Below are 26,056 nucleotides of genomic sequence, written 5' to 3' on the forward strand. Positions count from 1 at the left end.
TTTGGGTCAAGTTAGGAAAATCCCCTCCACAGCTGCAGCCCACCGTTGGCCTTTGCCCATGCTGGCCTGGAGGGCCCTTCCGGCCACTGCCCACCCATGGTGAACTCCCACAGATCCTTTCTCAGGCCTACTCATTGGCCTGGCTGAACCAGGACACTGTCACACTCCCCTCTCAACAGCCGAACCTACCCTCAGAGGCAGACTTTCTTACTCCCTCATCTGAGCCCAGAAAGGCAGCCCTTCATAGATGGGTTCCACTTGGCTACTTTCCGGGTGTGTATATGCCTGGCAGAGCCTGTAGGCCGCCAGTCCCCCAGGGCGGCACCCATGTCTGGTCGTCTCTCTAGATCCGACCTGATGCCTGGCGCATAGCAGGTGCTCAGCAAATGGTTGATGAGTTTGGTCAAGAACCCACACGACCTACTGGGTGTGAGGAGGCAAGAGGCCTGATGCCTCTCAGGTCAGCCTGTGTAAAGGGCCATGAGCCAGTAAGTTGTGGGGGGTGGGCATTTCTGGGAACAAAGAATTAATTCTGGATTCTTTTTGTGCACAATTTGAACTTGGAAGGTAAACTGGGGTTTCACAGGTATTTGGTTTCCAAGGGTTTTTCGAGTCAGCTATTAGAATGAAGTTAAAGTCAGATCTGGCGGCCAACTAAGCAGCAGCGTGACTGACAGCTTCATGTTTTCTGTCCCCAGTTAGCCGTGCCCCATGTGTGGCGTAAAAAGCACACATCCACGTTCTTCTTTATAAAGATGGAACTTCAAAGAACTGCCCACTGGAGGACAGGCCGGTTCCCTATGTTCACTCGTAAGCTGGAACTCTGAACAGTTCTGCTTGCAAACACACACTCATATCGCTCAGGTGCCCAGGCTGATTGGCAAAGCATTAAAAAGCCCACCAGTTTCTATGCAGACACCACTGTGCTCACCCCCGCACTTCAGCAGGGGAATACGCTCCATCCGGGAACGCTGGGAGCTCACTCACTGTCCACGGGGACCAGAGGAGGAAGGGCTTGGCTCAGATGCAAAGGAGCAGAGACTCCTCCTGCTGGAATGTACTGGGGGGGCGGCCTCTCTGGCGTGTGCCGAGCAAATGGGGGGGTTGTGCCCACCTCACAGGGAAGGCCAAGTCTCAGGGTGGGGCTGGCTCTCTGGCTCCCCTGTTGTTCTGACCAGGGTTTCTGCCTTCCGGACCCACCGTGGCACTGAACAAGGAATCAGAGGAGTGGAAGGAACCAGAAGTGTGTGGTCACTTGGCCAGCCAACTAGGGCAGTTGTTCACATGTAAGCCAAGTCCTTATGTCAGTCAGCATGAACAGAGCAGGAAGTTCCTGTGTTGGAGTCTGGTTGTCAGCCAGAAACTAGTCATGTGTCCTCCGTGTGGACAGGGGGCAGTGTTCGGTTATATCACAGCACACACTCTCCTCAAAGGGCTGTTTGCATGATATACACATGGCTGTTTTTTCACCGCTCTGGGACACAGACCTGTGTGCCTTTCAATGAGGTTCCACAACTTAGATTTTAAGTGTTCACTGTGCAGGAAAAGAGATGTAACTTCTTAAGAGCTGGCAATGTTGGCAAAACTTTTGGCAGGCTGATAAAAAAAAATATGAAACTTCACAATAAAATTTCATGAGGCCACCCAGGAGTATCTCCAAATAATTACATTCATTAATTCAGCATTTCTCTTGTGACTTCCAAATAACTGCTTTTTAAAATGGAATTTGCTCTGCCTCCTGTTCATAATAATAACATAGCACTTTCCCCATAAAATGTGTGATCAATCAAATCTTAGACACCTAACAAAATGAGTCCTTCCACAGCATGCAGATTTCTCTGGGAGATGTACTCAGAACAGTAGGGAGTCAAAAACATTTGTAAACGTTGACTGTGTGAGTCCCGGGAAGCTACTCCCCTTCAGATGACTTTCCTGACCGCCTTCAGGGGACTGTGGGCCCTGAGCTGCTTCTCCCAGTTTTGCCATGCCCCTCCCCCCTAGCATTCTTGACCAAGGACATGTGTCTGTGACATAGCAGCCAGAGTCAAAAGTCCGGCAGTGACCGAGGATGACGGCTTTCATTTGTCCTGATGGCAATGTCTCTCAGTCACAGGCACCGGTCAACAGGGAATAAGTGCCCTGAGGCACAAGGCATGGGAGAGGGTAGGATGGAAACTCTGGTAGATACATCCAGGGCCTCAGGAAACTTCTAGTCGGCACCTTGGCTTCAAGATGCTGCTGGTGTAGGAAGGGTGGCAATGGCAGGAAGACTGGGATAGAAGAACCCTGATGTGTTAAGAGACTGGTCTGGTTGTTTTTCATTTGGTGAGGAATTCTGGCCCAAAAAAGCACCACATAACCCTCTCTCCTATTTCCTTAGCAATGGGATATTTAAAAGCAACCAAAATCAAACCATAATCACCATATTCCCCCCTAAAAACAAACTCTGTGGGTAATCTGGACTAGCCCCTGACCAACGGCTTTGTCTCCGGCTGTTCGAGCAGTACCAGTGAAGACTTGATTTCATACCTTTCTCATCTGTTCTGTTTGGAAGCGTTTCTGGTCTCTCAGGAGGTATCTTTTTAATTTCATGTTTTCTCTCAGTGGTACCTAAGGGGGAAAGGATAACAGTGATCAGAACATGTTTTCTCTATCCATTTGTTAGACACACCAGCATTTTAAATATTTATCAGGTACAGCAAAGTCAATAGACTTTTCTCCCCCTAAGCTGAGCGCTGGTGTTACCTGGCAAATATAAGCCGCTTAGAAAACAGCAGAAGCCATTTCTGGCCTATGTCATTAAGTTTGCCTGCCTATATGTCCTTAATTTACAAGGATGCCATTAATATTTTCTGATATTTAAATCTGACTTCCTTAGACATCAAAGCAGTCACAGGAAATCACTGGGTGTGGGTGGAAAATATGTATAGGCAAGTCAATCATCAAAATATGCAAATAATGGGTCACTGGTGATTGCTCTACAAATAAAAAGAAATTTCACAGGGATCTGGATCCTATGTTGTAGCCTCACATCGTTTGCTACCCCTCCCATTAAGAGGTGAGGTCTATGTCCCCTGTCTGGAATGTGGGTAGGCTTGTGACTGCTTCAACCAGGGGCCAACACGATACCATATAATTTCCGAGGCTGTGTCATAAAAGACTGTGTCGCGTATGCTTTATTTGCTAGAACACTGAATGTCCGTGTGAGAAGTCCACAAACCTAAGGCCTACTGAAGAAGCCATGTGTAGACATGGTCTACATGCCGCCACTGAGCCCAGCCCTCCAGCCATTCCTGTCAAGAACAGCCAGACATGACAGCAAAGCAGCCATCTCCAAAGTGGGTCCTCCAGCTTCCGCTGGCCCAGCGTTCCCAGCTGAGGTCCCAAATACCAAGGAGCAGAGAGACAGATGTCCCGGCCAGACCCTGTTCAAATTCCTGATCCCAGAAGCCATGGGCATAAGAAGATCGTTGTTTTCCGCCACCAGATTTGGGGTGGTTTGTTATGCAGCGATAATAACGAGAGCCTATTCTTAAGAAGAGGGATGTGCAGAGAAGATCTGTGGTTTTCCTTCAGTCCAGTATATCTGTGCCTGAATCCCTCAAATGTTACATATGACATTTTCCCAAATATACCTGCAGGGCTCCGCCGGCTGCAGCTGCTCCCTCACCTGGGGTCCTCAGCAGGGCCCGTGGCCTCAGGTGCATAAGCACATTTGCAAAACAGCTAAAGCATAAAACCAATCACAAGTTCTCCTCAGACTTGCTTGAGTGCTCGGTGAATTCCTTACTGCCCATCCCTACTGATGGGAACCTGGAACTAAAATCTCAGTGACACAGTATCAGAAGCCAAAGGAACTGAAAAAAAAAAAAAATCCACTGAACACACTTTACCGAAATCTCCTTAATGACTCATTACAAATTAAACACTGTATCTAATTTCTGTCAATTCCATACTTTTCTGGGGTTTTTTGGTCAAAGCTGATGATAAGGAAAATATAAATATCTACCTCCCTGTCACAAAGCAATTCCCAGGATCATTCAGCAGGATAAATTAAGGAGGGCAAGGATTGCATGGAGCACTGGGTGTTATACACAAACAATGAATCATGGAACTCTACATCAAAAACTATAACATCATAAAAATTATTAAAAAAATAGATGAGCAGTAGGAATCTAGGAAAATCAAATGCCATCTTGCTTTGTCCCACAGAGATCCAGCATAACCTTACATAAAACTGCTTTAAAAGGAAAAGAATTTGCCTATTGTGCTACAATCTAGGCTTCTAATGATAACGAAGATGTTTGTTATTCCTAGAGATACAGGAGGAACAGACGATCCTACTGCCATGAAGAACCCAATCCTAGTTACATTCTAGGCTCCTTGAGCCTTGGGCCACTCAACTTATCTCCTTGGTCTATAATCCATCACCAAAGCCTCGAGGAAAAGGGTCGTCAGAGAAAAGCAAAACAAGAGCCAGCTTTAATTTCAGCACAACAAAATATTGATCCGGTGTGAACCACTAGGTGGCAAAATTAAACTGCTCAATGCAAACTACCATGTGGGGGGGGCGGAGCAAGAGGCGTAATTAACACCTCATTTCAGGGCATAAGCTCACTAATTCTCAACTATCCTAAAGGGAATGGTAAAGGAATTTGGGGTCAAGCTGATTACCCCCCCAAACTCGGTGGGCCAAAAGGCCTTAAAAAATCACTCATTAATAAATTTGTGAATAAACCAATCTGGAATTTTATTCATACTTTAAATGCTATAGAAATATCACAGTTATTAATGTGTGGTACTAAAAATACCCCTACTCTTCTTCTGTTTAAGTTGTTAATTTTTTAAAATGCCACTTAACTAGTTATTCATGGAGGAATTTCTCCCCGTAATTAGTTCTTAACAATTATAAAGGAGAGTTCAATGGGGAAATATGAATGATCTTTTCTACGTATGAGAACCCTGTGCGCAATGAGTTACCAAACGTCCAATCATGTCATGTCTTCCTATGTTATTCAACCTTAATGTCTGAACTACACAGAAAAAGTGAATTGGACTCTTTTTAAGATGAAAAGAGTCTCATGAGGAAAGATATTTATTGCCAGAAGAACATTTTTTTGTGGGGGGGGGGTATGTGAAGTAAGTACAAATTTTGGTTAACCACGCATTTTTTTTTTTTTGGTTAAAAATTTAGCCCCACTGTACATGCGTGGTGAGGCTATGACCCGTGGAAGCAATCCTCCCTGAGCTGACCCTCGAGATGAGGTGGGCGCGGGCAAAGCAGGACAATTCAGTTCTTCTTTCCTTAAAAGCAGTTGATGAGAAAAAACAAAAACCAAAACCAAAAACAAAAACAACAGTGTAAAAAAAAACTGGTTTACTCCAGAGCAGTCTTTCTGGTCATTCAACTTGGGAGGCTAGATTTTTTTTTTCTTTTTTTTTTGCTGTACCAGGGATACATTTTAATGGTATGTTTAATTTTTAGGAGAAGCAGCAACAGATTTAAAATCTGCCTGCTGAGACCAAGTGGTAAGTTCCCAATTTGGTGATCTGTGGCATTTGAATCTAAGAACCTTGAGCTCTCCCGAGGGTGCTGTAAATACAGAAAGTCACACGCTGTGTCCAGAACGGAAGCACATTACCTGCCCCTTGCTTGATGACAGGAGCGGACGGAGGCGGCGGCTTCTTGGGTCTCTGAAAAATGAGTGAAAACGATAACACATGAGATTGTTGGCAAGCCAATGAGATTGTTGGCCTGTCACATAAGGATCAAAGACATTGTTTTCTAGATGTAGTTTGGACAGTCCAGAGGAACTCTCCAAAAAATTGAGCAAATCTCTCTCCAGGGATGTCAGGTTTTGGCACCTTTAAACCAACACTAAAATAAATTCAGTCTGCAAAACAAAACTTTGATGGACCAATGAAATACCATTTCCCCCTTTCTAAATTTGTAACAGCCTTCTGGAAAAGCACGGCTCAGCAAAAATGGCCTGCAACCAGCAAGCACAATGGTACTCCTACACTGAAACTGCATTTGCAATTAAGATTTAATCTGCTGAATAACGAAGTGACTCGGGAGAGTCCCTGGGACAGCATGAAGTCAGATCTGCTCTGGACAGGGGACCTTCACCAAAAGCAGGCCAAGGGGCTGCTGTGGCTGGGAGTCAGTGGGTTCTAAACCTTCAGCCCTTCTGACCCCAAGGCTGGCAGGCCAGTTGTGAGGCCCCCCCAGACCAGGTGTACCCTGGAAAGTGTAATGGAGCTTTTTTTTTTTTTGCATATTGGCTGTGGTCTGTTTTTCTCTCACAACCTGTCATTCAGTAGGTGACGAGGCAGCGATGCAGTCGGTGGCATCCGCCCCTGAACCCGTTCCAGGGCCTCTCCTTGCTCACCCAGGATTGACTGTAGGAGGAAGAGGGTCAGGCTGCACTTGGCAAGTGATTCGGGGGCCAAGAATCCAGCCAGGGCACAACTCTTGGACACCATACTTGGAGAGGGGAGCCAGAGGCGAGGAGAAAACCTTCTCAATATCAAAGTCATTAAGGAAAGATAGAAACCAGAGGATTTGAGAATTGAATCCACATTGCCGCTGATACTTCTCCCCCGACCCTCTCTGGGCCTTACACACCAGTGACTTTTTCAACAGCTCTAGAGAGTCTCTCCTGCACTCTGAAACCGTACCACTCTGACATCACCACAAGGACCAGCCAAAGCACCCTGCAGTCCCCAGCCCCTACCCTCTGGGGCCCACCGGGGCCTGCTACGGTACTAGCACGAAGAAGGAAATGATTTCGAGTAAAACCCGGAGAATAGGAGACCCGTGAAGAACTTTCTCAGGAGGCATCACAACAGGAAGGCTCTGGATTCTGTGACATGTCACCTCTGCTCTTCAGTAGCTGGCTGATGTGGCCATTACCTGGAGGAAGTAGTGCAGCGTGGTGGCCAAGACGTGGGGTTTCAGAGCCCGACTGATGACAAATGCTGGCTCTTTCAAATCTCAGCCATGGACACGGGGCAGGTGAACTGACCTAGCTAAAGCTTCTCATATGGAAAATGGCAATGGTATTACCTCCCTCTTGAGAGGAGGTAGTTTCACAGGCACAGGGAGTCAGTAAGCACTGCCCTGCTGAATCTTCATGACAAGACTTTAAGTAGTGGTTTTAGTATGCCCATTTTGCAGATGAAGTGATTGAGGCTTAAAGAGATGAAGCCACTCCCCAAGTCCCCATGCTATTAAATAGCATGGGGGCTGGGAGCCAGCCCTGTGCTGTCTGACCCACAGGTCTGCTCTGAGCCACTGCGAAGGACCCGCCTTGCCAGAGGGCATCCACAAGACAGCCCACAACACGGCCATATGCGACACACAGTATACACAAAAGCACAGGGAACTGTATCATGTGAAAGTTAGGGGGAAGAAAATATGGGTATTATGCTGCAGCTACAATATGAGCTCAGATCAATTACGTTACAAAATATACAGAAAGAGAAAAAGACTGGAAAGGAACCAATTTATAGCGTGATACCTGACTAGTAGAGGATTATGGGCATGTGTGGGTGTGTGTGTTTCCTTCTTAATATGTTTCGGTGCTGCCTATATGAGTACTGGCTAACGTCATTCTAAAAAAGAGACAGAAAAATGCTCTAAGGGCCCCCTCGCCCTGCACACAGGCTGTCCCGCTGGCGGAAGGCCCTTTCCCATCTGCCAGCCCCTTCTAGCTCTCCACTCCAGCCTCTTCCTTCTTCTGCCTCCCTTTTCTATCCTTGTACAAATTAGCTGGGGACAGATGTGTGTTTACCTAATGAAGTTATTGTTGAAACTCTGCCAACTAACCTTCCTTTACTCCAGGATCAGAGTAAGTTCTGATTCACAGACAGCGCCCTGTGGCCTACTTCTTCCTGGCCAAGCCCCAGCGATGCCTACCCTGTGAATGTCTTGCTCGCTTCCTGCTCCTTTGAAACATTTTATAACCAATTTCACATGAGCCTCCTCTTGCAGAGGCTGTTACCCCAGCGACCTTGCTTCAAACCACAGGACCCCAAATTAAAAAAAAAAAAAAGAGACAATTACAAGTCATCATGTTTTCCAAGATTACTGTGCAAAGAAAAAAAAAATCCCTCAGTGTTGTCAGATTGGACATGGAGCAGACACACAGAATGTGACTGGGACAGGGCAGAGTGGCACCAAGAGAGAGCACAGGAAGCATTAGGCTAAGATACTGAGTGTGACAAGTGTGGTCATGGGAAGTGTGGGCTTGACAGTGGCGGAGGCAGGAGGCAGAGGTGTGAGGGGTCGTGAGGGGCCCTGGCGGTAGTAAAGGCAAGTGGGGCCAGTTCTGAAAGAAGGGCACAGTCTATGACTGTGTGCCTGGTACCCACCAGGTTTGATCCGTGCTGGCTGTGGGCCAGCTGTGCTTATGAGCAGAATGGGTTTACAGGCTGTCCTACGTTTCTTGGTTTGTTTTTTTTCTTTGACTGACTTCACTCGATGATGCCCTCAGACTTAGCCTTCCTGCCTCCTTAGAGGAAAAATGATGCCATGTTTTCAAAGAAGAGGTCTTTGAAGGTAATTCTAAACAAAAACTGGGGCCTGGGTTCAGGGGCAGCTCCAGACTGTCCCCCAAGTGATTAACAGATGACTGCACAGGAGCCTACAAGGATTTTCCTCTTTAAATGCAACAGGAAGACGGGGCAGTGAGAACTGAGAAGGCAGGCTGGGAAAATCTGTAGCAAAACGTGACAGGAAAGACTTCAGCACAGGCATTCATGATTCTTAAATCAAAAGACGTAAGCACGTCGCTTAGTCGGTTTTCCCCAAAATGTCCGACTGTGACCAGAAGAAGGAAATAGCACGGAGGGGACCTCCAGGTTAAGCAGTAGCCCAGCGCGTGCTCTGCTGAGTTGACTGGCATTAGCCGGTGCCACAGGTGTGCAGTCAGAAACACCCTTTCAACCCAAGCGAGTATTTTAAGTCATGAATTTTTAGAGGCACTTGTTCTATTTCTTCTCTTTATCCCTCCCTCCATAGAGGAAATATAACACTCCTGATCCAAATTCAGATGGCTTCAGCCTGCTCGATTTGTAGATCAATGCTAGAGACAGAGGATATTAGAGCTATGAACGATCACAGGGTCCCCTCTACACTGGGGAGACTGAGGCCCAGAGGGGCTGGGTCAATCACTGGGCAGGAGCCAAAGAGAGCCCAGAACTCATATCCCTCAATGTCCAGACCATGGCAATTCATTAAGAGTCAGCATGAAAATGTTCCTAACAAAATCAATGAGCCAACATTTTCTGATTTCTAGGAGAGCAGAATGCGTTCTGCGGTCTTCCCATACACAGGGTGTACAGGCCTGTGTGTGCCTGCGTGTGCGTCTGCCAATGTCGAGCCATTGGCTTGGACACTAAGCAAACACCATCCTTCAAAGGATACGTTAACTAGATCTGATTTCTTACCATTATTACCAGGAAGGAAATAGATCTGAATGTTCTGGAGTGAAGACAGCAGGAAGGCAAGTCTTACTTCCTGCTGATGGATTTCTGAGCTGACTCTGCCTTGTGTTTGGCAAGCCTGGCCAGTCCCAGGCAAAGAGCTCATCAGCTGGCTCAACCGGCCTCCCTGGCAGGAATTCTGATTTGCCACTGGGCCTCTTGCCTTCAGAGTTCTGGCCCCACACATGTGGTTTGTTGAAAATAACCAGAGGAGCGCACTCCTGACGGCCAGGTACTCTTGAGGGGGGCACTTTGCTAGAGGGAAGCAAACCCTGGCTTGATTTTCAGCCTTGGGAAGCCCTCCTCCAGGTATCCAGCTAAGTTCTCTAGAGGTGTCTGTGTGAAGCTGGAGAGGGAACAAAAATGGACAGTTCCTGACCAGGATATCCCTCACAGCTCTAGAAACACATGAAGGCCTCTACTCTGCTCGTTGGTTCCCTGTGATTACAGCAAGGGCCCCTCTGCACCCTACAGAGTCCCTAGCACAGGAGGTCCCCAGGGGCCACCACAAAAACCTGCTCTCAGCAGGGTCTCTCTTGAGTTTCCTCTCCTTAACCTTTGGCCCGGTGGCCTGCATCCCTGGTCTCCCTCTTGGCTGGGCCCATCTAGAATGCTAGCCTATTGGGGAATCATGCAGGCTTTGATATTTGGCTTCTCCCCAAGATGCTCTCACACTTTACCCCCTTAGCTCATGCCTCTGCTCCCTCCACCCACTGCAAAAGTGAAGCCTGAACTCCATGCCCAGACCTCACATCCAGATAGAAAGACCCGAGCTCCACTATGTCTGGGAGGAGGAGTTTGACAAGGGACCTGGCTTCTCCCTGCCTCCCCTTCCTCTTTCAGGCTAGTGCAGGAGAGAGTAGTTAAGTAGGAGGGGAGGGGTCGAAGGAAGGGAAGGTACACATGGTTACCAAGCCAATCTTGAGAGCCAACCCTGTACTGAGCATGCTGCTATGGGCTGAATGTTTGTCCACTGAATGGACCCCAAATTCCTGTAGTGAAACCTAATCTTCAATGTGGGGTATGTTGAGGTGTTGCATTTAAGGGGGTGACCGGGTCATGAGGGTGGCACCCTGAAAGACGGGATCAGTGTCCTTACAGAAGAGACCCCAGAGAGCTCCCCTACCTCTTCTGCCATGTGCGGGCACAGCGAGAAGACAGTCATCTATGAACCAGGAAGTGGACCCTCACTAGATGTTACTTCTGTTGGCACCTTGACCTTAGACTTCTCAGCATCCGGATTGTGAGAAATAAAGCCCTATTGTTTATAAACCACCCAGTCTATGGTATTCTGTTCCAGCAGTCTGAACTAAGACACATACTTCTGGGCCCCATGGAGGAGAGGCTTGGGGCACGAGCTCTGCCTTCAAAGAGATGACCGCTCCGGCAGAGCAGTGACAGAGAAGCACACCAGGCAAGTGTACAACTGAATGAGGGGCTCAACTGAGCGAGTACAGGCTGTAAGTATCAGCAGAGAAGGGAGAAGGGGGCCATCCAGGCTACTTCGGGGAAGCTCAGTTAGGGCTCCACCATTAGGTTATGCTTGGGTGACATTAGTGCCTTCATGGTCCCCATCTCTGCAGGTGAAATTACCCAGAAAACTACACGTAAAGACAAGGTTGTAGGTGAATTTTTTTTCACAATGGTGATAATTGGAAGCACATATTTGTTTCTCTTTGGAAGACCATTTGGGGGAAATAATTCATTGGACATCTTTAGAAACTAGAAGTACTGGTTCTCAAAAGGCTGAAGGACATGGCTATGAAAAGAGAAAATTTGGGTTGAGTCGGTTTTATAAACTGGGTTGTCAGACCATGGGGGCTAAGGTAAGGGGCCTCCTAGGAAGGTGGTAAAGAGAATGTAGTCACAGCTACACTGGCAAAATCCCCCTCCAGCAGACTAGCCATTGTGGGAATCCAGCAAGTCTTCCTTTCCTGTGAAAGTCTGGACAAAACTGCTTAGCGATCTTAAGGTCGGCACTTGACCATAACTGAGAAAGTGGGGAACATACTAGATCGCACAGCGTGCCTGGAGATGGACAATGAACAGGAAGGGTCCGGTCAGCTGTGAACCCCGAGAGCCGTGGAGAGTTGCTGAGGTCGAGGGTGCCATGTGCTCACCAGCAGCCTCTGGGATGAGCTGAGTTCAACACACAGCTCCCCGGGCGCGCCCCACCCTCTGGTGCATAAGGGGGCCCTCCAGCGAGACCTGCAGGACCCGTGGTGAGGGCCACCAGCTCTTGCAGAAAGCACCAAATAAATGTGGTTTCCTGTGAAATCTGGCTTCTAAAAAACCCGGCCCGCAGGGAGCGAACGCCCTGGGCAGGCAGACCCATGTGTTCCAGACTGGCTGACATTTCAGTTCTTGTTGCAATTAGTAAGCTGGCAGTCTGCTCGCTGGGTAAGTCTCTGCGAGTTGGCAAAGGTGAGCCTGCATCGCAGCCACAGGCATCTTTAGAAAATTTTGAGGGAAAGTTTCTGTGTACCTGAGAGGCGGATCCTCTGCTGTAGAACGTTCACTGGGGAACCTTGGCAACGCGCTGGTTCTTGACGTGGTCTACAAACTCAGAAGGGTCCTTCATGTCAATGGACCCTAGAACAGTAACGTCCTGTTCGGGTGATTTGAACAGTTTCTCTTCACGGCTCTAGAGCTGGAGACTTTTTCTTAAAAAGCAATTGTTCAGGAACATTATCGTTCAGGATATCTATTCTATTTTTTTCAATGACGGTGAGTTTTCTGCTGTTCTTGAGAGTTCAAGTTCCCCATTTTCCTTCCATAATGATGACAGAGCTTGTGCACCGCTTCACTGGAGCTCTCAGAATATTTAATCTTTCCATTTTGATATTCAATTTTACTGTCAAGTCTCAAAATAAACAGCCAGCCATCAAATCTAGGTTCTCTCATAAATAGCTTACATAATTGCTCTAAAATATGCACCAAGAGACCAAAGGGTGCTCTCCCCCCCCCCCCCGCCAGGAACATCTTGAGAGAAAGCCCCAAAGCGTTTATCACCTAATGAGAGAGAATCTGCCGGGAACTCTGAACAAAAGCCCTCCAGGAAATTCCAGAAGGCTCTGTGGTAACCACCTGAGTCCGTACCAAGCCGAGCCGCAGCAGAAAAGAGCCAGCCTCCTCAGAATGCTTTGGTGACGCCTACTGAGGTCTCAAGAGGTCTGCCACCGAGTAAATGCTCTTTGCTGCTGTCTACCCTAATCACCCCAGCCCGTCCTCTTTTCTGGGTGAATGGTTGCAGCCCCAGCCACTGGCAAGACAAGATGACATGTGCTGAAACTGGTGGCAGACTCTGTCATTCACACAGTGCATTTGTGCTAATGATTCTAATCATCTTCACACAGCCAACTCAGCAAACAACAGCCCCAGCTCCCGCCACGCTGTCACCAGCTCGCCAATCCTCTGCACGCCGCGGTAAAGGCTGCTAGAGCGGCCAGTGCAAAGCTGGTTGGCTGGTTTTGTGGGCTGAGGTGGGGGGGGGAAGAAAAGGATGTCATACTTCACATGTTCTAAAAGCTGAATGTCACATTATACAACCACTCCTCAGCTGTGGGTATTACTTTGTCTGACAGGTTTGACTATTGTTTCCCTCAGCCGAGTCATCTTCTTCTTAGGGATGTGGTTAAGAGACCTATCAAAGAGAGGGTGACTGCTTGCCCAGGTTCGCAAGATGCCCACAGAGCCCCCAAAGAGCGTGCACACCTCAACGAGCAAGTTGAGTCCACTCCTCACTGACAACTCCACACTCTCAGCGGAAGCCTTCCCTTAATACCTTATGTAACAGAGCAGAGCTTCTAGAAGGGTATGCCATGGAATCACTCTCACCTGGTGCCATTACTACCCTAGTAAAATATGACTAGGAACTAGAAAGCAAGGGGCCACAGTAGAGGCAACCAAAGACTTGGCCCATTTGTTAAAAGAATTCTCCAGATTTTACCTCAGCCTTCAAAATCACAGTATCTCCCGCAGAACCAGCAAGGTGGCAAACGGCCAGCAGGACAGCATGCTCACTACGATTCCCTGGCCACAGGGAAAGGAGTCACCAGGAAGGTCTTGGCATCTGAATGCTTCAGGACGTGAATACTTTTTTACCAGGCTTGCAAAGATTGGTGAGAAGGGTCAGACGGGCAGTCTGGACGGGCCTCTCCCCTCCACTCCTTGGAAGAGGCCCACCCTCAGTGTCCTTTTGGAAAGGTCCAGCAGGTCTCTATGGCCCCCAACATCAGACCTGCTGCCTGACGCTAAGCCCACGAGGATAGCAGCCGCGTGCCCTCCTCCCTTCCCATCAGCCAGCACGGCGGCCAGCCCGAGAGGAGGGACCCACTACGCACATGGTGGATGAAGAAATAAACATAAAACAAAATTGCCAGGCAGCAGATCGCGAAAAAAATATGAGAAGCAACATAAAGATTATGCCATTCTGTGTTCGCCTGTCTCTACAAATGTATTTTTTAAAGTACTAGATTTCTTTTTGAAGGCTAGCCTCAAAGTTCTCAGATGCACTTGGATTCCCAGGGGAGCTCATAAAGACATCAGGATAACTGCGTTGATCTGACCGGCTGAAACAAGATGAACCAGAGTTCGACGTCTAACATCACGGCCCAGTTTCCGCTGAGGCCTTCCCACACTCGAGCGAACGGTAATTAAAAAAACGGGAAGAGTTGACCTGTGTGGAGCCTTTACCAAGCACCAGGCGCCAGGCTAAAGAATTCCTGTTTTCTCCACAGTTCAACAGGGTAGGTACACTTCTTCTTACAGTTCTGTAGATGAAGATACTGAGGCTGAGACACATCCTGTGAAGGTGACCTTGAACAGAACAAGTGACAGGGCCACGGTCAGGCCCGGGTCCAGCTGATGCTGTGGCCTGGAGTCACGAGCACTCTGCTCTCTACACGGCTGCCACACCTCACGCCTGTGTCCTCTCACTTCAAGATGTTTACTATCCCGTCGGTACTAAACGTTGGCATCTGTTTTTCTCGGGGGTGGATTCTGTCCACTGATAACCCACCACACCTTGACCTGCCAATAAAAATGGCTCCAGTGATTTTGTTTACTGGAAATTTTTTCTTGAACGGAGAACCCTTCTCTGTTCTAGGAATTTATTCCCCTCCTCCGATATAGTCAGGAACTGGAAGGTGGAGCTGTCATCACTCAGACAGATACCTGCTTCTATAGCGGCACTTCCCAAGCTGTAATGTGGAAACGGTTTGCTGGAGGGTCTTGTTACATGCAGGTTGTGAGGCCCAGGTCGCAGGTGGGGCCTGAGTATTTCCAACAAGCTCCAGGTAATGTACAGTGTGGCCCGTGGACCAGCACTAAGAGTCAGGGATACAGAAAACACCAGGAAGCAGAATCCAGATTCTCTGAACCCCAAACTCAGGTCCAGGAGAGAATAACACGTGTGGAGCAGAATACTCTTCCACTGAACCATACAGTAAAGCAAGCTATCCTAAAGCCTAAGGGGGTGGCCCTAGGCTTCACACCAATCTGAAGATCGGCAGGGCATGACCTTGGTGGGTCCCAACACCGCAGCTTCTAGAATCAACACATTCATTCATCAAAGCAGTACGTACACCATCGATGCTGTTCAGTATCCTTAGCAACCGATCCACCAGTGTGGATAACCCTTCATAAACTCCAACTCTACTGGAATGGTCATGGGTCAAGGCTAGGTTCATGGTCTAGTAGCAGTGCCCCAGCAGGCGTAAACAGGAACCAGTCCAGAAAGGCAAGGAGAAGTCAAGCAAAGCCTGAGCAAACAGCTCTGAGGTACAGAGCAGAATGGGAAAGACCAATTGTTGCCCCCTTATGATACAACGTGCTTCTAACTTTTCCAAAATTTCTTGTTCCATCCTCATCAGAGAGACAGTACACCTGGAGTGAGGCAAAGACGGGCTGGCTCACTGAAACCACAGCATTGGAAAACGGGTCCCCACAAAGAGAAAACAGATCAGAGGTGTAAGCAAACACACATATGGACAAATGCGTGTATACAAGGCCACATGTGTACACACAGTGTAAGAACATCGGTGGCCTCGCTCTGTGTCCTCCTCTTCACAGCATGCTTTTTGCAGCCACCTGCCCAGCCAGCACTGGGCCGCTCCCCACCCCTCCGAGGACATCCCGCAGAGGAGGGAGGCAGTCCGCTTACCAAATGGAGTGCCCGAGAGTTCTTGCCACTTGGGTGCTTATATGTTCCAGGCACCACACCCAGGGCTTTACACACACTATCTTATTTATTCGTGTAGCAACACCAGAATAAGGATCACCGTGATCAGCTGTCAGATGAGGAAACTGAGGCTAGGGGAAGGTAATGAATGCGTTCACACTCGTGCCCAGCCTACCGAAAGGCAGAGGGCTCCAAAAGCTGGTCCACTGAACTAAAATGCCAGAGCTCTTCAATGGCCCACTAAATTCCGTCCCCTGGGATTCCCGAGACCCATCATGGGAGCCACATACTGATGGCATGTGGAGCGCTGACCTCAAGGCCAGGAAGACTTACATTGCCCTCCTTTTCAAAGTCAGGTGGAAGCAGCTTCACGAAGTTATCAGGGAACACTCCTCGTCTGCCGTTGAGCTCTCCTTCCCACCAGCCCACATCGATGCAGTCCTAGGAAACGGGAGAGCAGACAGTGAGAAATGGGGCAAGCACCCTCTGGAGAGGTCCCACACTCCTTTTATTTTATTTTAAAGATTTTATTTATTTATTTGAGGGAGAGAGAGTGAAAGAGTACAAGCAGGAGGAGAGAAGAGGGAGAGGGAGAAGCAGGCTCCCCGCTGAGCAGGGAGCCCGATGCGGGGCTCCATCCCAGGACCCTGGGATCATGACCTGAGCTGAAGGCAGATGTTTAACCATCTGAGCCACCCAGGCACCCTTATTTTATTTTTTAAAAGATTGTACATATGTATGTATATATTTATAAGATTTTATTTATTTATTACACGGAGAGAGACACAGGGAGAGAGAGAGCACAAGCAGGGGGAGTGGGAGAGGGAGAAGCAGGCGCCCCACAGAGCGGGAAGCCCGATGCAGGACTGGATCCCAGGACCCTAGGATCATGAAATGAGCCAAAGGCAGACACTTAATGACTGAGCCACCCAGGCGTCCTAGATTGTATTTATTTAAGAGAGAGACAGACAGAGAGAACAAGACAATACAAGGAGGGTGAGGGGCACAGGGAGAAGCAGGCTCCCTGCTTAGCAGGAAGCCCCATGTGGGGCTCGATCCTGGGACTCCAAGATCTGGAAGGCAGACGCTTAACCGGCTGAGCCACCCAGATGCCCTGGTCCCACACCCCTTTTAGAGAGAATGGAGGGAGGCCCTTTCCTTGAGGCCACTACCAGCGCAACAGTGGTTACTGAGATGAAGTCAGCACAAATCTCCAAAGTCAGATGGGAGAACAAAAGCACAAGTGTGCCAGCGCTGTGGGCTGGGACTCAGAACCCAGGGCTGCTGTCAGAGGCCCTGCATCAATCTGATCCGCTTTTCTTTAAAGATGGGATGATAATATGTATGTTCTTCGTCTTAATTTTGCTGAAGCTTTAAAATAATTTCATTAACCGCAAACGTGGCTTCAGGAAATATCACATGCACAAATGTCCTCATTGATTGGCTTGACATAAATCTTGTGGAAATTAAAAAGAGGCCTTGCGACAGTCAGGCAAGCATAAGAAGAATCACACTTTTGGCAAGCTTGTGAACACACCGCCCTTCCTCACCTTCTCCTCTCCAGGTTGATGGGGCACCGCTGTCATTGGGAAAAGCCCTTCCCCCACCTTACAGAACTCAATGTTTGCTCACTAAATGAAAGAACAAATCTACTCATTCTTCCGGTTCAAACCTGCTACCCTACTCTGTTCATTCCCTTGTCAGAAGCTTTCTGAGCGCCTGTTTCGTGCGAGGTGCCGGGGAGAGCGCGAGACTGTGCCAAGCTTCTGACCCAAGCCGCACAGCCTTGTGGTTCTCCTGGGCCTTCCATCTCAGGCCACAGAACCATTTCTATTTTGCTCTAGTTTGTATCTCACATTTGTCCTCTGGCTCCAACTCCACTTCTGCCCCCCCGGTCCAAGACTCACCCGGCCTACTGCAAACCCCCTCACTTGGGTGCTTCTTCCTGCCCTGTGTGCGGACAATGTACACACCCCGCTCTTGGGTATCATCCTTGAGTAAAGACCCAATTCTCAGACTGTGACCAACAATTCCTGCTACAGCCAAGAACCAGCAGAGGCTTTCCAGAAAATGTTAGTAACACGTCTGAAGCGCGGCAAGCTCACTCAACAAAGGGAGGAGATCGTGCTCAGGGCCCATGGAGAGACACTCATGGTCCTCCACAATGGCAGTGGGGGTGGGGAAGGGGCCAGGAGGGCCCAAGCTGCAGATGCGCAGTGGGCCTAGGGCCCCACTGTAGACCCCCGAGGGCCACAGTGTATGTGATATCATACATCTTAGCAAGGTGAGGAACGTATCTGGCTTTTTGACCATTTATGCCTCCAGCCCACCGCACAATGCCCAATAATAATAAGTATTTGTGGAATCAATAAGGACTTTTTCTAACCCTGAGTTCTGTGATCTCCAGCAATCAGGACAAAGTAGACTCTAGAGACCTTAACTCATGATGATTTTACATAAGAAAAAGTCCATCTCAGGTGAGAAGTAAATGAGCACCACCTCCCTTCTCCCAGCCGTCTGTTACAAAGATAAATGAACTCTTTAGAAGAGGTGTGGGTTCTAGAAATGGATCCTTAATCATGGATGGTAAATTCTAGTCCTGACCAACACCGAAAAACAGACACTTGAAGCATCAAGTTCAGATTTACTCAGGACAAACTGAGGTTCAAAAGACAACATGAGGGAATGCTTATCTTTCTTGGAAAATGATAAGAGAAGCCCAGGTATTCTGGTCCTGCTCAGGTCACATCACTCCCTAAACAATCTAGCATCAGTCCCCACAGAAGGATCCATGAACGGGGACTGTGATGGTGGCAAAGGACGATGGCTTCTGATGTTCCTCCGGCTCTGAGAAGATCTTGTCATCAACTATACCAGAAAATCTTGCCAAGGAGTAGGGGGTGACATTCCTTTACTTTTAAGTCCTTAGAAATTAAATCTTTCAATCCAGATGGCTCTGATTTTGAGGAAATGCTTGGCACCTTTTTTTCTCCTCTTTTTCTGGACAAGTCCTCTTCTCCTCAAACCCAGCTTGAAATTTACCTTTAGGAAAGTGATAATGATGAGTGATTTATCTTTTCTTGAACACTCACAACTGTGTTAATTTGTATTTCATGATATTCACTTCAACAAACATCCATGAAATGCAAAGTATCTTAAAGTTCCTTCTGTTGGCACCAGATGTGAAACCGGCAAAGAACATGATCCTAACTCCAGGGAGCTTAGAGATTTACACAAAAGAGCCCCCCACCATATTATACAAGGTCCCTTTGGATGACCTTTATCAACGAAGAGTTCTGGTACCAAAGAGGAGAAAATCATTAATAGCTTTTCAAACCATCTTAAATCTTGTCACGGGGGGAGCGTTTGCTTATGTGCGGACTGAACTTCCCTACACATTCATTTCAGAGCACCTGATACAGAACTACATCCATAAAAGGCACTCAAATATTGTTTAGCAATACATTTCTTTTCAAAAGCTTTCTTCTAAACTTTCCAACTGGTGTAAATCCATGCCTTACCTTAGTCTTCTGCAAGCACTAATCCAAGAATCATTGTAATGAACCCTTTTCCTTCACATGTGAGAAAAACAATGAAGAAAATTTTAATAAGCAGAAGCATATCCAGAGTAACTTTAGAACTTATACACGCTTACAGGGCAAAATAGGGCATAGGACATATTTATTACACCTCCCATCAGTGGAGAATGGCTTGGATGGCTCATCTCTCCTTGGCTTCTTAAGGAAAACATTAACAGTACTAATCATTGTGTACTTCAAGGTAACACAGGGAAAGCGTGAAGGCAGAACACAACCCGTCTTGCTGTTCTGATTGGTTAAGAGGACAAATATAAGGTTCGTGGATGAGATAAGCACGTTCCAAAAAGAAAATGGTCAGTGTGTCTTAGGACACGGAGGAAGCACTGCAGGACAGAAGCCAGCCTGAGTCAAGGTACCTGGTGAGGGACAGAGACTGAGAGCGAACGCGGGCCCTTCTTACCCCCTAGCAAGAGAAGCTAATTTAAGAGAAACAGGAACAATTCTGACAGCAGAATGAGAAGCAGAATACCTCCTCGTCAACAAACCAGGAAGAAGAACAAACCTTCTGATGGTAGAGATGAAGAGACAATTATTTGTATGAGGGCTGTGCTTCTGGAAGCATAAAAGAGCACCAAATTCAATTTGTTTACTGAGAACTGAAAACATGCAGGATAGCAGAGGAATTCAGGGATGAAAGAGAAAATTATAAAGTCCTTAACAGGGTTCTGGAGCTCAGAGCCTAGTGTGAGAGGCAGACAGCGAATCACTATGGAGCAGAAACACCGGCAGGAGTGCTCCGTCGGATTTAAAAACAAGTGGGTCCAAGAAAAACCAGGTAGCCCGAAGAGGGAACGAGGGGTGAACCAAAGCAATGAGAAAGGTCAAAGGCAGGATCGTGGAGCATGAAAGAAGGAAAGAGAGAGAGTGGGAAGTCGGGGCCTTGGAAGAGAACATTCAAGAACTGGCACTTAGGATGGAGGCAGTGCCTGGCTCCCAGGGGACTCCCAACCAATATCTACTGAACAGCAATGTGAGGTGTGAGGCAAGATGGCTCCCGCAAGTGGCAGGAGCAGAATGGAGGGACAGGTGGTCAGTGATTTGTGAGGCCAGAATGTCATCAGGGTGGAGTGGATGTCCCCAAGGAGGATGGTGGGAGGCACGTGAAAGCAGGAAAATGAGATAGTAGCCAACCAGTGAGGAGAGAGGCAGTGCGGCCAAGATACTGGAAAATGTGAGGATGACTGTTTACATTCTTTTCAAACCTGGGACACTATCAATAATCACACCAGTACCACAGATATAACCCAAGATGATGATCACCCTAGCAGACTACGAGATTCCAACAATGAGGACAGGACAGTATAGGCAGTCGTGGGGGTGGCTTCTGAATGAGGCAGGAGTTTGCAGTGGGAAAGAGTGAGAGGTCAGCATGTAGATGAAAGTTTCCAGAACAACGACGATTAGAAATAAGCTCTACCAGCATGAAAGCAGAGGAATGTAGACCTGGACTCTATCAAGAACCTGGAGTGTGGAAAGATCAGTATTTCTGACAGAGAATGTTCACTCTTCTATGACCAAGTTCCCAAAATGGTTTCTCTATGCCTCATCACCAGACAGGTATTTGAGTAAAATATGCTATTTTCCTTATAAAAAACAAATGATGTTTTTCCTTTGAAGGAATGAATAAACAGAGCCTTAGCTCTGCTGTACCCCTGCCTCTACATTCTGCGCTCTGTCAGGTTGTCGGAGCGATCTCAGGGACAGGGGAATGACAGTTGAGACTTGAGCGCTCCACTAGTTATAAAAACTCTGGGTCTTGGTTTCTTGACACACAAGAAAATCTTGGCGAGGCGTAAAGAGCGATATGACCGCTGGTGGTTATCAGCATTACAGCAATTCTATGGACTGGTCCCAGGGAACCTGAGGGACAATGTGGCCATGAAAGCTTCTGAATTAAGCTCACACACATGAGTCACCACCCTTGGGTGAAACCATCAGTGGAAGCAGCTCACATACTTGGAAGAAGGACGAGGTGAGGGACACCAAGGCCCCAGGGCACATCTGAGGAGGAAGAAGTTGCCCATACCCCAATGTCCTGCCTTCATCCACTCGATCCTGCCACAGGAGCCCCTGTGGAACGTGTCTGAAGTATTCCAGCACTTCCCACGCTTACCACAGCAAGGGCCGGCTCATGGCCGCTCCCTGATGGACAACTTGTTGGCCAAAAGTCACCAGTGAGCTCTGGTGTATCTGTATCTAAGTCTTGGCACTACAAATGTTGAGAAAAGACAAACTTGCCACCTGACTTGTAAATTGGTTAAAACAATGAGCCACAACCTCGTCCTGGACTCCCTTTTGTCGAGAATGCAAAGCAACCTAACAGTTTAGGGTTTCTCAAAGTTAGCTTCACATTTAGAATCACTGGGGGAATTTTTAAAATTCCCAATGCCTGGGCTACACCCCACACCAATTTGAGCACAATTTCTAGAGGGTGGGACAGGAAATTGGCACTTTTTAGAGGTTCCCAGGTCCTTCCAATATGCAGGTTAACAATTGCTGATTTGGACCAGGGCTTCTCAAACTTTAATGCACATACTATCCACTCGGGGATCTTGTGAAAATGCCAATTTGGGTTCAACAGGTCTAGAACGGGTCTGAGATTCAGTATTTCTAACAGGTTTCTGGGTGATGCATATACTGCTGGTCTATGGACCAACTTTGAGTAGCAAGATTCTCAAAAATGGTAAACTTTTTGAAAACAAGGATCTTATCTTTATAACCTTTGCAGCCATCAAATACCTAGAACATTGCCTAGCAAATATCAGTTCTGAATAAATGTTGTCTGAATGGATGAAATGGTGGATGGCCCAATCTTCCCCCAGACTATGGATCTACTTCTCTCAATTTTCAAACATCAGAAGTGAGGTTCAGTTGAATGAGGAAGAGGCAGGTATAGATTAGCTACACAAGAAAGCTTCATTTAAGGGGGCCTGGGTGGCTCAGTGGGTAGAGCATTTGACTCTTGATCTCAGGGTCGTGAGTCCAAGCCCCACGTTGGGTGTAGAGATTATTTTTTAAAAAAAAGTCACATAAAAAAAAAAGAAAGCTTCATCTATATGATCTGGCTTACCTGTTGGTCTGTACCACATTAATTATTTGTTTATAATTGTGGAAACAACTTTTTAAAAAAATATTTTATTTATTTATTTGACAGGCAGAGATCACAAGCAGGCAAAGAGGGAAGCACAGAAAGAGGGGGAAGCAGGCTCCCCAGTGAGCAGAGAGCCCGATGTGGGGCTCGATCCCAGGACACTGAGATCATGACCTGAGCCGAAGGCAGAGGCTTAACCCACTGAGCCACCCAGGCGCCCTAATTGTGGAAACAACTTAAAAAGTACCTCCAAAATGTAGGCCACATTTTCTTAGACATGGTAAGTGCACCAAATATTTGAGTTCAGAAGGGAATGCATAGCTTACAAATGGACATATCAAACCAAACTATGGAAAGATTAAAATGGTTTCATCCGCTGGTCCAAATGAAAAGAAAAGCACTTTGCTCAGTCACTTCTCTTGGTGGTCAGCTGTTCCCACATTCCCCAGAAATTCCCAATTTCCCAGAAGTTACCCAGCATGGCTGAAAAAAAAAAATTTCATGGCCTTCTCTGATGACTGAGATATAGCTCCAGGAGAAAGTGAGTGCTGAACACTTTTAGTGTGGCTGTTAAGTGAGCCTCAGAGTGTCCGGAGGGGGTCTTACACCCTCAGCATCCCACCAGCTATAGAGAAAGCAGTGTTTAATATTTACTAATGAACGTCTTCTGCGTGGAGCTTCAGGGAGCCCCTTGAGAGAAAGATCCATAGAAGCCAGAGCCCAGGAGCACTCAGCTTTGCCTCTGCTTGTTAACACCTCCCCAAGAGATGCAATTATTCTGCATGGCTGGGATTTCTGCTCAGAATTTCCAACATCCCCGTCAGTCAGTTATTAAAGCATGTTTATCAACATCATGGTTTATGAGGTAAGAGGGGAAAAAGAAGACTACTGTCTACCTCAGTGTCAGAAGAAATGCCTGGCAGACCACAGTTTGTGAGAGAAGCCAAGGAGACAGCCCCAGAGATGAACTCACTCATGGAAATGTCACATTCCAGACTAAAAAAAAACCAATAGAACAGATCAATGGAACCAGGAGCTGGTTATTTGAAAAGATAAACAAAAGGGATAAATCTTTAGCCAGACTCATCAAGAAAAAAAGACAGCATTCAAATAAATAAAACTGGAAATGAAGGAAGGGAAATAACAACTGACACCACAGAAATACAAAAAACTGTAAGAGAATATTATGAAAAATTATAAGCCAACAAATTGGACAACCTAGAGGAAATGGACAAATTCCCAGAGACATATAACCTCCCAAAACTGAATCAGGAAGAAACAGAAAATTTGAACAGACTGATTACCAGCAATGAAATTCAATCAGTAATCAAAAAATTCCCAACAAACTAAAGTCAGGACCAGATGGTCTCACAGGGGAATTCTACCAAACACTTAAAGCAGAGTCAATACCTATTCTTCTCAAACTATTCCAAAAAATAAAAGAGGAAGGAAGCTTCCAAATTCATTCTATCAGACCAGCATTACCTTGACACTAAAACCAGATAAAGACACTACAAAAAAAGAGAACTATAGGCCAATATCACTGATGAACATACATGCAAAAATGAGAGGAGAAGTGAGCTGAGGGAAATCCGAGGGGGAGATGAGCCATGAGAGACTGTGGACTCTGAGAAACAAACTGGGGGTTTGGAGGGGAGGGAGGTGGGGGGTTGGGTGAGCCTGGTGGTGGGTATTAAGGAGGGTATGGATTGCATGGAGCACTGGGTGTGGTGCATAAACAATGAATCTTCAAATACTGAAAAAATAAAATAAAATTTTTAAAAAACGCTCAACAAAATATCATCAAACCAAATCCAACAGTACATTAAAAAATCATTCACCACGATCAAGTGGGATTTATACCTGGATTGCCAGGATGGTTTGATAGTCACAAATCAGTGTGCTACATCACATTAACAAGAGAAAGTTTAAAAACCAAATGATCACCTCAACAAATGCAGAAAAAGCATCTGACAAAGTACAACATCCATTCATGATAAAAACTCTTGACAAAGTAGGTCTAGAGGGAACATACCTGAACATAATGAAGGCCTTATATGAAAAATCCACAGCTAACACCATCCTTAGTGGGGAAAACCTGACAGCCTTTTCTCCTAAGGTCAGGAACAAGACAGGGATGTCCACTGTCCCCACTTCTACTCAACACAGTAGTGGAGGTCCTAGCCATAGTCAAACTTGCACTATTTGCACATGACATGAGACTCTATATGGAAAACCCTGAAGACTCCACCAAAAACTACTCAAACTGATAAATGAATTCAGTAAGGCTGCAGGACACAATACTAATATACAGAAATCTGTTGCATTTCTATACACTAACAATGAAGTACCAAAAAAAAGAAATTAAGAGAAGAATCCCACTCACAGTTATATCAAAAGTAATAAAATACTTAGGAATAAACTTAACCAAGGAGGTAAAAGACCTCTACCACAAAAACTACAAAAACACTGATGAAAGAAATTAAAGGAAAAAAAATGTCACATTCCAAATGTCAACATCCTAGGATCATCAAGGCTTAGGGAGTCATTCACTGTTTCGTGACCCTGGGAGCTCATGACTTCAAAGAGTTTATCTAACTTGTAAAAAATCCTGGCTTTTTATTGGGCAAGAACTTAGCGGCTTTTGCAACACTAACTTCTGCTTCTGTCACTGTACATATTATATAACTGGCAATGAGAAACTGGAGGAGGAACACAAGGAGCAGTAATCAAGGCTCCGCTCGGTCATGCCGATATGAATGGAAGCGGGGATGGAAGCCTGAAAAGTATGCAGAAATGCCTCTATGTCTGTAAGCCACCCATACCGTACCTCACATTTTCCTGCTTCTTTGTACATACTTTGTGATTGTATATTTTCAACAACTGTGCATGCTACACTGTTGAGACTGGATTTTGAGGTCTTCCTTATAAGTGTTGAGTTTTGTTAATGGCGAGCAAGTGGCTCACGGATCAGCTTGACCTGTCAAGGCATGGCTTAAAGCTTTGTTAGGCTATAGGGTAGGTTAGGGGAGCGCTGTTCCCGCGACTGCCCCTTCTGGATTCCCAGTGAGATGCCAGGTGTGTTCAGCAAAGTTTTCCGACCCTGCTTGGCTGGAACTCCAACATCTCCCATCCCTGGTGACTTCTGGGATATTCCCTCAGCTTGCAGCCCACCCAAGGCCCAGGCTTATTTTCTTCCAGGCCTGGTGGAGTCTTGCCCAGTTGATACATGGCTTAGTATTTGGCAAGACTCAAAGGACTCCTATATATAGCTTTCTGGAGCCCTTCCTTTGTACAGCTCGCTCCTCAGTGATTCATTGTCCTGAAAAGTCCAGCCACCTTGGCAGCCCTGAATTACAACCTGTTTCCTCTATCCGATGAGTCTTCTGCTTTCTGTTGGGGCTCCACTGGGCTCTGCTGCAATTTAGAAGAAAGCCAGGGTTGATGTGAAATCCTTTTCTCAAGGATTACATCCCCACACTGTGTATTACCCAGTGCCTAAAAACAGTGGGTTCATGTATTTTGTCCAATTTAAAAGTTGTCTTTGGCAGGAGGGTAAGTCTCACACCTTTGACTCCATCGTGGCTATAACCAGAAGTTATGTTTGCTTAAAAAGACTGTTTCTTTAATTAGAATTTATTTTTTTCTAGGTTTAATAGAACTTGAAGCTCTATCTTTAAAAGTCTGAGCTATTTC

The 26,056-nt window shown here is 46.8% G+C and overlaps 1 protein-coding gene across 10 annotated transcripts in view; it reads right to left on the reverse strand.

The window, feature by feature from the left end:
* SH3KBP1 (SH3 domain containing kinase binding protein 1) overlaps nt 1-26,056 on the reverse strand; it is a 335,619-nt gene that overhangs the window by 42,851 nt on the left and 266,712 nt on the right. For 6 of the 10 annotated variants that reach the window (XM_032840765.1, XM_032840767.1, XM_032840759.1 and 3 more), the window contains 3 exons: nt 16,004-16,111; nt 5,643-5,694; nt 2,530-2,610 (listed from right to left, as the gene is read on the reverse strand). In XM_032840765.1, the coding sequence (XP_032696656.1) occupies nt 2,530-2,610; nt 5,643-5,694; nt 16,004-16,111 (241 nt within the window). Of the gene's footprint in view, nt 1-2,529; nt 2,611-5,642; nt 5,695-15,982; nt 16,112-26,056 lie in introns of all 10 variants that reach the window. The other 4 variants (XM_032840763.1, XM_032840758.1, XM_032840760.1 and 1 more) reach the window with 1 other exon arrangement.

The sequence above is a fragment of the Lontra canadensis genome, unplaced genomic scaffold (assembly GCF_010015895.1).
Source record: "Lontra canadensis isolate GAN:19392208 unplaced genomic scaffold, GSC_riverotter_1.0 scaffold116, whole genome shotgun sequence".
Taxonomy (NCBI): domain Eukaryota; kingdom Metazoa; phylum Chordata; class Mammalia; order Carnivora; family Mustelidae; genus Lontra; species Lontra canadensis.